Raw genomic sequence first — 16,100 nt, forward strand, 5'->3', positions numbered from 1 at the left:
AAAATGCAACCAATTTCTGCATATTTATTTTGTATCCTTCTGCTTTACTAAATTTATTTTTCAGTTCTAGTGGTTTTTTGGTGAAATTTATGGTTCTCTATATACAATATCGTGTCATCTGCAAATAATGACAGTTTTATTTCTTCCTTTCCAACTTGAATGCCTTTTATTTTTTCTTGTCTAATTGCCATGGCTAGGACTTCCAGTATTATGTTGAAGAAGAGTGGTTAAAGTGGACATCCCTGTCTTGTTCCTGATCTCTTTTAGATTTTCCCCATTGTGAGATCAGCTGCGCATTTATCATATATGTCCTTATTATGATGAGGTATATTTCTTTTAGTCCCACTTTGCTGTGAGTTTTTTTCATAAATGGGTGCTGGATTTTATGAAATGCTTTTTCTGCATCTAATTACATGAGCATGTGATTTTTATCCTTCATTTTGTTTATGTGGTGTATCACATTAATTGATTTGCAGATATTGTACCAGCCTTGCCTCCCAGGAATAAATCCCACTTGATTACATTGTATGATCATTTTAATGTATTTCTGGATTCAGTTGCTAATATTTTGCTGGGGTTTTTTGCCTCTATGTTCATCAGAGATACTGGCTTATACTTTTACTCTGTAGAGTCTTTATCTGATCTTGGAATCAGGATAATGCTGGCATCATAAAATGAGTTTAGGAGCCCTCCCTCCTCTCTAATTTTTTGAAATAGCTTGAGAAAAAGAGGTGTTAGAAGAAGCTGTGGTCTCAGATATGGCACCAGCTTGCTGGCTCTTTGGGGGAATGTTTCGGAAAAGGGGCAATGGCATTTGCTCACCTCAATCAGACATCTCAGTTTTCTCCCCATATGCAACTGGGGCCTTGTAAGCAGCTACTCTGTCGCTGGAGCCCAGAAGGAGCGTGTCTGAGCAGGTGAGTCTGTGTGTGGGTTCTTTAAGAGGAAATGCTTGGGGCTCTAGAAGTTTCTTCCATTGACTCAATCCCCACCAGTTTTTACAGCCACAAGTTGTGGGGGCTTATCTTCCTGGCACTGAAACTCTGTGCTGGGGGGCCTGGTGTGGGGCTGGGACTCCTCACTCCCAAGATATCCCTCCTGAATATTTATCCACCACACGTGGTGAGGGACCAGCCTGTTCCATGTCTTCACCCCTCCCCCTTCGCCAGTCTGGATGGATATAGTTTCTTTAATGCCTTAGTTGTCAGATTTCCAATCAACCCAATTTCTGACTGAGTGATGCTTGTTTTATATTTTGTTGTAATTTTGATGTGGTTGTACAAAGAGGTGAGCCATGTCTACCTACACTGCCATCTGACCAGAAGTCATTTATTTAAGTTTTTTTCTTTTTTCTTGAGGTGTCCTCTAATGCTATGAATTTTCCTCTTAGGACTGCTTTTCTTGTGTCCATAGATTTTGGATTGTGTGTTTTCATTTTCTTTTGTCTCAGGGAACCTTTTGATTTCTTTTTTGATCTCATTGTTAACCCATTCATTGTTTAGTAACATGTTATTTGGTTTCCATGTTGTATGTTTCTCTGTTTTTTCCTTATAATTTCTAGTTTCATACCATTGTGGTGAAGAAAAGAAAGATTGTTGATAGGATTTCAGTCTTAACTTTCTTAAGACTGTTTTATGTCCTAACATGTGGTCTATCTATGAAAATGTTTCATGTGTGCTTGAGAACAGTGTATATTCTGTTGCTTTGAGATGAAATGATGTGAAATATCAATTAAATCCATGCAGTATGAGTGTGATTAGGACTACTGTTTTCTTATTGATTTTGAATCTGGAAGATCTACCCATGGATGTCAGTGAGATGTTAAAATCTCCCATGATGCCTGTATTACTGTCAGTCTCTCCCTTTACGCTCATCAAGATTTGCTCTATATACTTAGGTACTCGCATGTTGAGTACAAATATGTTTACAAGGGTTATATCCTCTTGTTGGGTTGATCTCTTTATCACTAAATAATGTCCTTCTTTGTCTGTTTTATTCTTTGTTTTAAAGTTTATTTTGTCTGATGTAAGTATTGCTATCCCAGTTTTCTTTTCATTTCCAGTGCATGAAATATCTTTTCCCATCTCTATGCCTCCGGTCTGTGTGTTTCATTCTGAGATGGGTCTCTTGTAGACAGCATGTATAAGAATGGATATTTCTTATCCATTCAGCTACTCTATGTTTTACGATTGGGATATTTAAGCCATTTACATTTAAAGTGATTTTTAATAGGTGTGCATTTATTATTATTTTATTCTTTTTAAATACATTTTATTGATTATGCTATTATAGTTTCCCATTTTACCTCCTTTATTCCCCTCTGCCTTGCGCACCCCCTCTCACCTGCATTCCCCCACTTTAGTTCATGTCCATGGGTTGTACATATAAGTTCTTTGGCTTTTACATTTCCTATACTATTCCTAACCGCCTCCTGTCTATTTTCTACCTACCATTTATGCTACTTATTCTCTGTACCTTTTCTCCCTCTCTCCCTCTCCCACTCCCCCACTGATAACCCTCCATGTGATCTCCATTTCTGTGATTCTTTTCCTGTTCCAGTTGTTTGCTTCATGTTGTTTTGTTTTTTTATTAAGTTCAGTTGTTAATAATTGTGTTTGTTGTCATTTTACTGTTCATATTTTTATCTTCTTCTTCTTAGATAAGTCCCTTTAACATTTCATATAATAATGGCTTGGTGATGATGAACTCCTTAAACTTGACCTTATCTGAGAAGCACTTTATCTGCCCTTCCATTCTAAATGAAATCTTTGCTGGATAGAGCAACCTTGGATGTGGGTCCTTGCCTTTAATGACTTGGAATGCTTCTTTCCAGCCCCTTCTTGCTTGTAAGGTCTCTTTTGAGAAATCAGCTGACAGTCTGATGGGAACTCCTTTGTAGGTAACTGTCTCCTTTTCTCTTGCTGCTTTTTGAGATTCTCTCCTTCATTTTAATCTTGGGTAATGTAATTATGATGTGCCTTGGTGTGTTCCTTCTTGGGTCCACCTTCTTTGGGACTTTCTGAGCTTCTTGGACTTCCTGGAAGTCTATTTCCTTTGCCAGAACGGGGAAGTTCTCTTTTATTATTTGTTCAAATAAATTTTTAATTTCTTGCTCTTCTCCTTCTGGTACCCCTATAATTCGGTTGTTGGAACATTTAAAGGTGTTCTGGAAGTTCCTAAGCCTCTCCTCATTTTTTTGAATTCTCATTCCTTCATTCTGTTCTGCTTGAATGTTTCTTTCTTCCTTCTGCTCCAAACCATTGATTTGAGTTTGGTTTCCTTCCCATCACTCTTGGTTCTCTGTAGATTTTTCTTTACTTAGAAAATAATCTGACCTTCATTGCTGCCTGGATCTTTTTTATGCCATTTAAGTACCCAGTGAGTTCCTGGAGCATCCTAATAACCAGTGTTTTGAACTGTGCTCCCCTATCAGCCAACTGATAGGTTGGGTATCCCTTCATTGCTTAGTTGTATTTTTTCTGGAGCTTTGAACTGTACTTTCATTTGGGCCTTTTTTTTTTTTTTTTTTTTGGTCTCGGTGCACCTGCTATGTCTTGGTGCACCAGGGCAGGGCAACCACATTGCTGTTTTTTGACACTGTATGTGGAGGAGGGATTAGAGAGGGAACAAAGCCTCTTGCTCAGCTCTCTGCTAGTTTTCAGTCATTTCCCCCACTACCCACAAGCAAATTGGGCCCTTCTGGTGCTGATTCCATGTGGGTGAATTTGTGTACATTCTAGGACCCTATGGACCTCTCCAACAAACTCTCCTGTGAACAGAGTTTCTCCTGTTGCTGCCTCAACCCCCACAGGTATTTTCAGCCAAAGATTTTGAGGCTTTATTTCCCTGAGCTGGGGTCCTGGGTTGTGGGTCTGTCTTGCTCCCCAGTTGTTCCTCCCAGTTTATCTGCATGCAAATGTGGGGCCACCCAGTATGCAATCCCCCACCTCACTGGGTCTGCCAGCTGCCTTGCCCACCCAGGTCCTCCAGCCACTGCCTTGCCATGAGTTCTCTCTACCCAACTGCCCATCTCCACCCCTCCTACCAGTCCAGATGAATGTTTCTTTAACTTCTTGGTTGTCAGAATTCCATACAGTTCGATTTCCTGTCAGTTCTGGTTGTTTTTTGTTTTTAAAATTTGTCGTTGTCCTTATTTTGGTTGTGCAAGGAGGCACAGTGTATCTACCAATACCTCCATCTTGGCCAGAAGTCATCATTTTGTTCTTTATAATTTTGTTTCTCTCTTTTTTTTCTTTCTTCTTATTAATGAAGTCTCTAGCATTTCTTATAATATGGGTGTGAAGTAATGCACTCCTTTAGTCTTCCTAATCACCTGTGCTAGGTGCTCCAGGAACATCCTTTGTGTGGGGTAAGTGAGCCATCCTATTGTAGTTCTCTAGATTGCTGTTGGCCCATTCATTGGTTGGGTTGACTCTCAGGCTGGATGACTATGAGGATTGTCCTTGACTACAGCGCATGAGCTGGTGTGCAAGGGCTGACCCCATGAAAGGAAATTCACTCCAGCAGGGGCTGGTGCCTGCCGAAATCTCCCTTTGGGTATGCCACTTGTGGAGCTAATTGGGTCAGGCTCTGATGTGTTCTGAAGCCCACAACCAGGTGTGTTGGTTCTGGGGCCTCTTAGGAGGGATTCCAGGGCTTATCAATATCAAGTGCTGCTTATAACAAACCCTAGGCTACCTGTTTGGAGCTACAAAGCAATCCACAGTTTGTGGCTGCCCCTCCTGGGCCTGGGTGCAAATAGAAGGGGCCAAGGCAAACAGCAAGGCCAGCTTCCATCGGCACCAAGCCCCAAGGCATGTTAGCAAAAGGCCCACAAAACCCTGAGATCTACCTCCATCTGTTAGGCTCAGTCACTGAAAGAGCTTCTGGCAGTATATGTGTTGTGTGAAGTAGGTTGTCAGTGAGTCACCAGATAGGAGCAACTTGTGTTCACCAGGTTAATACAGATTCCCACTCAGCACCACTGCTGGGTCTGAGACCACTCAGCAGAAGTCCCAGGTGTACACCAAGGTGAACACCACCCACCAGAGGCCTGCAGACCTTTGTGGTGGGGAGAAGTCTCAGGGAGTCATCAGGGTGAGGTCAACAAAGTTCATCAGGTTAAAGCAGACCAATATCTGGTTGTGTGGAGGGAGCACTCTGCGTAGGAATGGTGCTATCAGGTGCAAGGGCAAACGGCCCTTGCCCTATAGCCACACAACCCAGTCTCTGCCACTCCTGAGTCTTCTCAAGAGCTGTCCAAGAAAGTCTGCACCGTGGGCCCAGGGTGACAGCATCTAGCAGACTCTGCCACAGAGCTAGAGTTTGTCAGTGCAGGCCCCCAGTGAGTTGAAGGATGGGGCCAGTGGATGTCCCTTGGGAGTTGGGGGGCTGCAATGGTTTGGTGTGAGGGGGGAAAAATGGTCCTCACCCTAGAGTCACAAAACTTAGTCTTTTCCTGTTCATCTCTGACACACTCTGAGACCATCCAGACCTTGTTCTGGGCCCTCTAAGCAAGTCTGCACTGTGAGCAGTCTGGCAGCAGCCAGCAGACTCCTCCTCAGGGTAAGAGTTTGGCACTGCTGGGCCACAGGGAGTCAGGAGGGTGGAGTTAATGCGTTCACTTAGGCTGGTGCTATACGGAGAGGAGTGCTCCACCCAGGAAAGATGGCGTCTGTGTGTGGTATGGGTGAGGGACTCAGCTAACGGGACTTTGGCAGTTGCCCCTCAGCCTTCTCTCTGAAGCCACACTGCCTTCTGAGTTACATCTCCTTTGCCAGTGCCTATGGTGAGTGGCTGCAAATGAGATATTTGCACTGGCCCTTTAAAAGGACCTCTGGCTTTCTAGCAGATTCCCATCTCTCCCTGGCAGACAGAGTCCCCACTGATTTTCACAGCCACATGTTATGTGAGCATCTCTTTCCAGTTCTGGTTCTCCAGGCTGGGGAGCCTGGCATGAGGTCGAGACCCTTTGGTCTCAAGGGGGGACCTTTGCAGGTAAGATATTCCTCCAGAATCTCAGCCACCACCCCTGGGAGCGGAGCCAGCCCTTTTTACTTCTTTACCCTTCCTACCAGTCTCTGTTCAGCTAGTCTTCAGTTTGTTATTCAGCTAGATTGTTCTATAATTTAGATGTAATTTTGGTTTTGTCCTGGGAGAAGGTGCCACCTTGGATCTCAAATCTCTTTTAATTTATTCAAATATGTACGCTTTTGTTACCTGTTTTAGTTAGGGATTTAAAAATATAGAAATTTTAAGTTCTTTGCTCCATTTTTAAAATGTAGAAGTTCTTATTCCTCTGAAATTATATGTATATGTGTGTGTGTGTGTGTGTGTGTGTGTGTGTGTGTGTGTGTAGGGGAGGAGTATGGGAATTTTATTTCTCTTTACACTGTAGATTTTCTTTGTTGTTAAAGGATTTTATTTTCAATGTATGCTAGCCCCTCTTTCATTCATTTCCCAGTTAAAAATTTAAATGTCAGCCTAACCCACCTGGCTTAGTTGGTTGGCCATTGTTCCACAAGGCGAAAGGTTTCTGATTTGATTCCGGTTGGGTCACATGCCTGGCTTGCAGGCCCTCATGCAAGATGCAACCAATCGATGTTTCTCTTCCTTTCTTTCTCCCTCCCTCCCCTCTCACTAAAAATAAATAAATAAAATCTTTTTTAAAAAAGGAATTTAAACACCTGCCTCATTTACTAGGATTTTTAAAAAAGCTTCTCTGATTTCCTTAAGGCCTGGCACCATGAGCAATGTAGACAAATAGACAAATTCTTGTTGAATTTCATTATATCCAGGGACATTTTCTAACTTAAAATGTGCTTGCTGACAAAGCATTCGCCCTGATCACTCAGAAGTCCTATCTCTTCCCACTCCCCTGCCACCACTCATCTTAGAAATGCCCTAATAAAATTTTATAGCCATGTTAAAGTCAACTTCTTACCAAGAAGAGGTTAAAAATGAAAATATCCACCTGAATAGTTTTCCTTGATTGATTTAAACAAGGTTGCTCTAAAGTTCTCTTTAATCATTTTATACTATTAGTATTTTTATCTGAAGGATGATTTGACAAGTTAATTGTTCCTATACCGGATTAAAATTAAATTTTGTTAGAAGAATGAATATATATGATAACACTTCACACAGTCATTTTTTTAATGTATAACCATCTCACTTTTTCTTTTAAATAGGAATTTGGCTTGGAACAAAATTGCTGTGATTCACCCCAATGCATTTTCAACGCTGCCATCTCTAAGAAAGCTGTGAGTGTTGTATCGTTGGTTTATGGCAGGTCTTTTAATAGTGAGGGACCACCTAAGCTTACAGTGCGGATTGCCCAGCCCTCAGTGTCCTCCACACTAGAATTGTCAGACCAGAAAGGAGCCCCTACCCCTCCCAGACCATGGGGGACATTGTGTGGATAATTAAAGATCTGAGTGACAGCTGGTTCTGGTGCCTGAGGTAAAATTTTGCATTTTTTTGCTGAGTGATCAGGTGGAATGGACTAAGATGTCAATATTTTTCTAAAGGTCTTCTATTTTATAATTGGCTATCTTAACTAATAGAAAACCTTTCTGTCCCTGTTTTCCTTCCCTTTCCACCTCCTGCTCTTTCCCCTCTTCACCCCCCCTTGTCCAACAGAGAAAGAAGGAATTGGTCAAATAGAAGTTAAGGGGAAGGGAATAAATCCCCAAGGACATTTTTCCCCTCACCCCTAACTTAATCCAGTGGGCATCACTTCCAAATTAGATGTAGCAGCTGCCACCTCACTTTCGAACTTCCCCACCCCTAGCCAAACTCAGCTGAATACAGAAATGCCCATGTGGATGGGACAAAAACATTTCCCCTCTGCAATTCTGATTGTAAACAGAAAAGGTATAGGAACTCAAAACAAGGTGGCTACTGTTACCATTACAAGGGAAGATCCTGCTCAGAAGTTTCTTTGGAACAGCTTAATAATCACAAGGTTGCTTTTTTAACATGAGCACTTGATGCTAGCACGGTCGGAAAGCCAACTGCTGTTTGATGTTTTGCAGGGACCTATCGTCCAACCGCCTGTCGTCTTTTCCTGTAACTGGGTTACATGGTTTAACTCACTTAAAATTAACAGGAAATCATGCCTTACAGAGCTTGATATCATCTGAAAACCTTCCAGAACTCAAGTGAGTTTATCATTGAGACTAATAAGATACATTTGTGGTCATGTGAAATAACAGACGTGTTATAGTGGTTTTCAAAGTTTATGAGGTCATGGGACCCTTTTGAATTGCATTTCATGCCCTCGAGTCTTCTGCCCGAAGCATCGTTCGGGTGAGTTCCGAAGTGGGAGAGAGGTTCTTCCTGCCCACACTGCCGGCTCTCGGAGATGCCTCCCGGAATCATGGAGTTCACGGAGAGAGTTTAAAGACCACGGATCCAGGGGACAGAAACTAAGACATGTAATTAAATAACATAATAGCATTATTGTACTCCTGTTTACATTCTTAAATTCATCTAGCTTGTGTATATACTCTAATAAAATGTACTAAATTAATATTTGCTTGAGGAAGTAATGCTCTTTAAAATCTGTTATGGTTATTATCGATAGACATCTCATGAAAGATTATATATACATGTATTCTTAATCAAAGTATTCTTTATGTACTTTCAAAACCATAACCCCAAAAGAGAATTTGGAAAGTAGAAGGGGGGGGGATCTGAAAATACCCTTAAACAACTTTTTATGCTATTTCCTTCCAGACTTTGTTTGCAATGTATTTTTTAAGGTTTTATTTATTTATTTTTAGAGAGATGGGAAGGGAGGGTGCAAGAGAAGAAAAAAAACATTGATGTACTCCAGTGTTTTTTGAAAGAAAACAGCTGCCTCTCACACAACCTCTAACTAGGGAAGTGGCCCTCAACTCAGGCATGTGCTGTGACTGGGAATTGAACCAGTGACCCCTTGGTTCACAGGCTGGCACTTAATCCCCAGAGCCACACCAACCAGGGCTCTAATGTATTTTTAATTGTTAGAATCATAGTACATATATGAACTTTTATGTTTTCACCACTTAACATTTTGTTATACCATAAGCACTTTTTAATGATGCTACGATTTTCCTAGTAGTCATTTTGTAACTGTTTTATTATGGAAATTTTCAAACATAAAAGTAGAGAAAAATATACCTATCACTCAACCTCAGCAATTATTAACATTTCAGAGCAATAATTTTAATAATTCCATTGTTATAAATAGCATTATAATAAAACATCTTTATGCACATAGTTAATATTTTATTTACTGAAGCTGAAATCCAAAAGTAGAATTAATGAGTGAAAGAAGATGAACATCATATTTAACAATTTACTTCTTAAGTGTATGTTCTTTTTTCTTTGGTTTTGTTCATTTAAAGGGTTATAGAAATGCCTTATGCTTACCAGTGCTGTGCATTTGGAATGTGTGAGAATGTCTATAAAATTTCTAATCAGTGGAATAAAGGAGACAACAGCACTACAGATGATCTTCATAAGAAAGATGCTGGAATGTTTCAAGTTCAAGGTAAGATCAACTGCCCTGGCAATGAAATTGTGTCAGGAAGGGCCTTGAAAAGTCATCAAACAGATCATCTGAACTCCAGACACCTCCCTGGGAATCAGTCCATGCTGCGAATCCATGCTGTGAATCCATGCTGGAATCCATGCCACCTTTTCAAGACTCCCAGGGAGAGAGAAAGCTCCTTGTGCATTCATTCTAAAACTTTCTTATATTTATTAGATCTCCCTTAGCACATATTGTATAAATATGGGGTGATTATTAATAATGATGTCAATATTTCCATAAACTTTTAAAAGGGCCTTCTCTCTGTGGACACTTTCTTCAAACATGCTTCTGGGCTCTTTTCTTCAGAAGAGAGAATTCATTTCCATTCTTATGTTCAGGACATCGGCATTTTAGATGCCTCCATATTTCCGCAGAAGGGCTTAAGAATCCAACTTCTTATCTAACTAATTCCAAAACATTTCTCCCTCCTACCCCCCACAGGGGGATCTGCCAGGAAGGTGAAATGAGATAATGTCTGTGAAGCACTTGGCTTTCCTTGAAGTAACACCTTACTTAAACAGACACCAATGTACCTCAAACCACACCTGTGGTCATGAGGAGGCCCTCTGGGCAGCCTCAATTTGCCTTTCCCTGCCAACTCTGCATGTTTGCGCAGACTGGCTTTTATTCCTTTGGGCCTTAATGATCCGTTGATTCCCAAGCAAGTATGACTCAGTCTCTCTGCATGTAACCTTCACATTTCTTCCTACACACATCAGTTTAAGAAGCTGATATTTCGGCCCTTGGCTTTTTTTGTTTTAGGCCACAGCATGTGTCTTGCACTTCTTGCTGCTTTAACTTTTTGCTCTTAAAAAAAAATAAAGTAAAACAATCAGAGTGCCTACTATGTGCCAGGCAGTGTTCTAAGCCCTAGAGGTATACAATGAACAAGCGACACAACATTCTTGGTGGAGTTTATTTTCAACAACAGGGATGCTCAGCCTTGGGCCACCTATTGGAATCCAATGGAAGCTTTTAAAAAGTACTCATGCCCAAACCCCACGATTTAATCCGCACCTTTGAAAAGTGTGTTAGATCACAAAACTCCTGTTTCACGCGTACCTAAACCAGGCAACATCAGCGAACGCAGCCCAGAACACTTCACTGCAGCTCTCCAAGCGTTGGCAAATAGGGTAAAAAGCTTCTTGCACTGGAGAGGTTCACAGCCTTTTTCTAATTTAGGTCAGTGCCACGTGGTGCCATCATGAGCTCCAAGGAACTAGAACAGAATGAGAACTTAGATGTTAGGACCTGGAGTCCAAGGTTATTTTCCCTTACGCCCAGCTTTGCGGGGTAGCCTGAGTGAAGCATCCAAAAGCAACCATATAGCGGACTTGCAAGGAAGCCAGAGCCCAGGGAAGAGCTGGATGTCTGACTTTCAGTTCCCTTTGTAACCTTTCATGCCTAAGAGCAATCCAGGACCCTCCTTCTTGATACCTGGTCCCCCTGAAAAGAGAGACAGAACTAACCATTCCAGGACCTCTCATTCCTGCAGATGAGCGTGATCTTGAAGATCTCCTGCTTGACTTTGAGGAAGACCTGAAAGCCCTTCACTCAGTGCAATGCTCCCCTTCCCCAGGTGAGAAAGACACCGGAACGGCCTCAACAGCAATCCCCGCCACCGACTCTCAGGCCATCGGTGACATGTGGCTGCACCTCACAGCACAGTCTGTGCTCCCTTTGTGGCTACTCAATGTCCTGCCCCATTGGGACCTTTACAATACACATATTCATTCCCTGGAGTTGGTCTCCATTCGTAAATAAAACTTTTGTGGGAGACTTTGATTCAGGCTAATGGAAACTATGGCTGGAAGCATGTGTAATTTTTTAAATGATATTAGCAATTTGGCCTGAACTACTAAGCAACAGTCTTGCTTCCTGTAATCACTGATTTTTGAAAGTGATTTCTTCCCTAAATAGCTATTTGGTTAAAGCAAAAAATAGTTTCTACGTATAAGTAAAAAATATCTGTATATACAGATTTCATAAATTGTCCCATTTCCAGAAACAGGAAGGGCCAGTTGGGAAAAAAAAAAAGACAGCTGGGAAGGTTAATATTTTAATTTCAACAGTTAGCATGTCCCTTGCTCTCAAACATCAAGTGCCATTCCAAACCTAAGGCAAGATTTTCAAGAAACATGCCTTCATACTATCCATATATCTTCTTCCAACATTATGGAGTATTTGCCTCGGATTCGCCTTCCCTGCTTACAGAATCTTCTTGAAGCACTCCGAAAGAGAAAAAAGAAATACTGCAAAGCCCAGGAGACCTGGGTTTTTACCTGGCTCCAGCTTTGCTGTGTTTAGGGGCCCTTAACTGAGTGATTTAAGTTCCCCAGCTGCATGTCTCTGTGCATAGCCTGAAAACATGAGCGCCTGGGTGTGCTCACCTCATCATTGCCACCCAAGGCAGTAATGACGGTGGCCGAGGAAAGTGGAGTGTGCCCCGAGGAGACTGGGTGTCTCTGTGGCTATTACCTGCCGCTATCGCTTGGTGTCCCAATAAGAGAAACAGAGGTAATTTGGCAAAAGTCGTAAGCCATAATGTGATACCCAGTCTTTTTCTTCCTTGGACTTCTAGGGCCCTTCAAACTCTGCGAATACCTGTTCGGTAGCTGGCTGATCAGGATTGGAGTGTGGACCATTGCAGTTTTGGCCCTTACTTGTAACGCCTTGGTGACTTGGACAGTGTTCCGAGCCCCTCTGTACATTTCCTCCATCAAACTGCTCATCGGGTTAATAGCAGCGGCGAACATGCTCATGGGGGTCTCCAGTGCGGTGCTGGCTGGCGTGGACGCGGTCACTTTTGGCAGCTTTGCACGGCACGGTGCGTGGTGGGAGCAAGGGGTAGGTTGCCAAGTCGTCGGGTTTTTGTCCATTTTCGCTTCAGAATCATCTGTTTTCCTGCTGACTCTGGCAGCGCTGGAGCGTGGGTTCTCGGTGAAATACTCTGCGAAATTTGAAACGAAAACTCCCTTTTCCAGTCTGAAAGCGGTCATTGTGCTCTGCGCCGCGCTGGCCCTGACCGTCGCCACGGTGCCCCTGCTGGGCGGCAGTGAGTACAGCGCCTCCCCGCTCTGCCTGCCGCTGCCCTTGGGGGAGCCCAGCACCACCGGCTACATGGTCGCTCTCGTCCTGCTCAACTCCCTTTGCTTCCTCGTGATGACCATCGCCTACACCAAGCTCTACTGCAGCCTGGAAAGGGGGGACCTGGAGAATATTTGGGACTGTGCTATGGTGAAGCACATTGCACTCCTGCTGTTCACCAACTGCATCCTTTACTGCCCCGTGGCTTTCTTGTCCTTCTCTTCTTTACTGAACCTCACCTTCATCAGTCCTGAAGTCATTAAGTTTATCCTCCTGGTGATTGGCCCCCTTCCTGCCTGTCTCAATCCCCTTCTCTACATCCTCTTCAACCCCCATTTTAAGGAGGACTTGGGGAGTCTGGGGAAGCAAGCCCACTTCTGGACGAGATCCACACACCCAAGCCTGATGTCTATCAACTCGGATGATGTGGAGAAGCAGTCCTGTGACTCAACCCAAGCCTTGGTGACATTCACCAGTGCCAGCATAGCCTACGACCTGCCTTCCAGTTCCAGCTCACCATCCGCTTACCCAGTGACCGAAAGCTGTCATCTTTCATCCGTGGCATTTGTCCCATGTCTCTAATTAATGTGTGTGTGAAAAAGTTCTCAAAAATGGAAAACCCCCAAATGTGAGATTGAGTAGTAGATCAGAGCAGTAACTAAAAAGAACGGAGTTGACACTTGATTTTGTTTTAAATCTCTTAGTGTTAGAAAGCTGAAAACTTATTGAGGCTGGAGAGTGAAAAACAAGTCTAAATGCTGCTTGTAAAGTTTGTTCAGAAAGAGAGAGAGATCAGACGCACTATTTAGGTAAGCCCAGAATTTTTTTTTTAAAGCAGATTGAAATGTTCAAAAAAGGTTCTCTGTGATTTCAGTTCAATTCTTTTAAAACTCACCAATCTAATGGTGGGGGGTGGAGCGGGGAGAGGTGGGTCCTTGCTCACAAAAGAGGTTTTAAACCCCTGAACCCTTTCAAAGGTGGTTGGAGGTATTGGGACAATGAGGGTCGTAAAAGGCCTGCAGTACCGAGTGAGGTTGTGACCGGTAGGATTTCACTTTCCTGACCACATGGAGATGTTTCAGTTCTCCTTGGCCTTTGCTCAGAAAGGATCATCCCAAGTCACCAGTCTCCCCAGGGAATGGCTAATAGAAGGCATTATTAATTGACTCGTATTCACTTCATTTTTAGAAATGCCTGGTTTAATTTATCTGCACTAGATGGTTCCATCTTCAGTTAAATAAAACTGCTTACAAATATTCTGAAAGGAAAATGAACTTAAATTCTTAAATTGCCATGAAGGCAGCCCTCTCCAGGTGAAGTTTGCTTGTCGAACTCATTTTTAACTCCCTGATGCCCAAAACTCAGAAGAAAATTCCATTGCCAGCAATGGACACACTTACTAAAGATGGTAAGCAACCTGGGATTTTTTTTTTCCTTTCTCCTGGGTGAGTGCACATTTTTTTGCAGGAGGTTTTCTCAGTTGACTCAAGCTGAGATATACATCTAAGGTAATGATCAAGTGCAGACATGACATAAATTAAATCCACCGACATAACTTCTCACACACATATCTCTAGCAGCTCCAGCAATGATGTCTGAAACCACTGTGGACGCAGCAGCAATATGGTAACACATTACCCCGTTTATTTAGGTTGGTTTTAGCTGTGCGGTCTTTGGTCAGCCCATTTGACATCAGGAACGTGACTTCTCTGCTTATTTCATATTTAATACATGTGTTAGGTATTTTAAGAGGCAAAATTATTAAACACTAAAGGTCAAAGGATTAATTCATAACTTTATTATACTATATTAGCTTCAATACACCCAAACCAAAATACTGTTAGGTAGATCTATTTTTATATAAGCATGTTTATTTTGATCAGATGTTTTAACTTGGAATTGAAAGAATACATTTATGAGATGTTTTATAAGATGTGTAAATATAGAACTGTATTTATTACTACAGTAAAGATTCAGTAACACAAAGGACCATGATAATAAACCATGTACAGGCATATTCTTCCATATATATTGTGTTTCCCTGCCCACTTTCATTAAATTCATTAACTGTATATAATATATGCAAATGTATAGTGTTGTAAATAGATTCCAAACATGCTTTTCTATTGGATACAAAATAAAGAAATTTGTATTAAATGTGTGATTATAAAACAAAATATTTTAAAATATTTTATTAAGCCCAAAGGCAAATATACAGTCTCCTAAATGTTCTTGCTTTTTGATGTGTAAGTATATTTTCTATCTAAGTATTTGCACTTTAATGTGTTAGATATTTTGGACTTACCTCAAGAAGTAGATCTTTCACAAGAACAAAACAAAATATCTTTACCATATCCTAGACTGTTTTAACTGTGATTGACAAGTCATTTAGTCATGACAAATTGGGGAAGGCAGGAAAATCTCAAATGAACATCCCGAAACTCAGGGCATGTAGCTGTGCGTCATGAGTGCCAGGCGTTCAGTTAGTCCCTTCAGTGATGATGAAGGATGAAGACCTGGGCCTTAAATCCCCTTCGTAGAGACTTCAGCTCTTGATCGCCTCTGATGCTTCCCTAAAGCTACTGATGAAACAATAGCAACTCTCCAAGGTTATAGTGTTACCTGCCATGTTGGCTTTGAAACTGGTCCTTGGTTCTTGAATTCCACAAAAAAAAGAACTCAAAGCCAAGAACTCAAATTGAAGAGAAAGCTTATTTAGAAAGTTACAGAGGTAGTAGAAATCAGCCAGGTGGGCTGCATAGGCTCAGGAAACATGGTACTGAAGCAAAAGACGAGCCCCTGGAGCTCAGGAGAAAGGCAGAGGTGATGCACCTGGGGGAAGCAGGTGGCAAGCAGAGGTGCAGGCACGCTCCCGAGAGGGAAGGCGCATACAGGGGCCTTCATCTCCAGGGTTTTAAAGGGCGAGTGTGTAGGGGAGGTCTTAGGGGAGGATCTCAAGAAAATAGTCATCAGCTTTATGCTGCTGCACCAAAATGAGATTTATTCCCCTGACTTCATCTGTCCTTGGATGTGGTTGGCACAAATGGCACTAATAAGATTTCTGCTGTCTACCTCCCAGAGTAGGGGGATGTAAGCTATTTACCCTCGAGTTTGGGAGAAATATAATCCATTTACCCTTAAAATTTTTTTTATTGATTGATTTTAGAGAAAGGTGGGGGGCAGAGAAACATTGATTTGTTGTTTTACCTATTCATACATTCATTGGCTGATTCTTGTATCTGCCCTGACCTGGCATCAAACCCACAACCTTGACATATCAGGATGACACTGTAACCAACGGAGTACCCAGCCATATCCATAAGCCATCGACTAGTAAGTGTCCTTGGTTAGAGAAGGTAGGATTTTTCGATTCACTAGATGGCTGTAAGCTGCTTGACCTTTTACCTGTCTCAGCTTCCCTATTCCACGTGTC

At 42.1% G+C, this 16,100-nt stretch overlaps 1 protein-coding gene across 3 annotated transcripts in view; it reads left to right on the plus strand.

The window, feature by feature from the left end:
• Positions 1-14,775, plus strand: part of LGR5 (leucine rich repeat containing G protein-coupled receptor 5) — a 153,435-nt gene extending 138,660 nt beyond the window's left edge. For all 3 annotated transcript variants that reach the window (XM_037132167.2, XM_037132168.2, XM_037132170.2), the window contains 5 exons: positions 7,191-7,262; positions 8,037-8,162; positions 9,393-9,538; positions 11,076-11,159; positions 12,162-14,775. In XM_037132167.2, the coding sequence (XP_036988062.2) occupies positions 7,191-7,262; positions 8,037-8,162; positions 9,393-9,538; positions 11,076-11,159; positions 12,162-13,249 (1,516 nt within the window). In that variant the 3' untranslated portion in view covers positions 13,250-14,775. The remainder of the gene's footprint in view (positions 1-7,190; positions 7,263-8,036; positions 8,163-9,392; positions 9,539-11,075; positions 11,160-12,161) is intronic.
• The last annotated feature ends 1,325 nt before the right edge of the window (positions 14,776-16,100 follow it).

The sequence above is a fragment of the Artibeus jamaicensis genome, unplaced genomic scaffold (assembly GCF_021234435.1).
Source record: "Artibeus jamaicensis isolate MK-2021 breed Jamaican fruit bat unplaced genomic scaffold, CSHL_Jam_final contig_233, whole genome shotgun sequence".
Taxonomy (NCBI): Eukaryota; Metazoa; Chordata; class Mammalia; order Chiroptera; family Phyllostomidae; genus Artibeus; species Artibeus jamaicensis.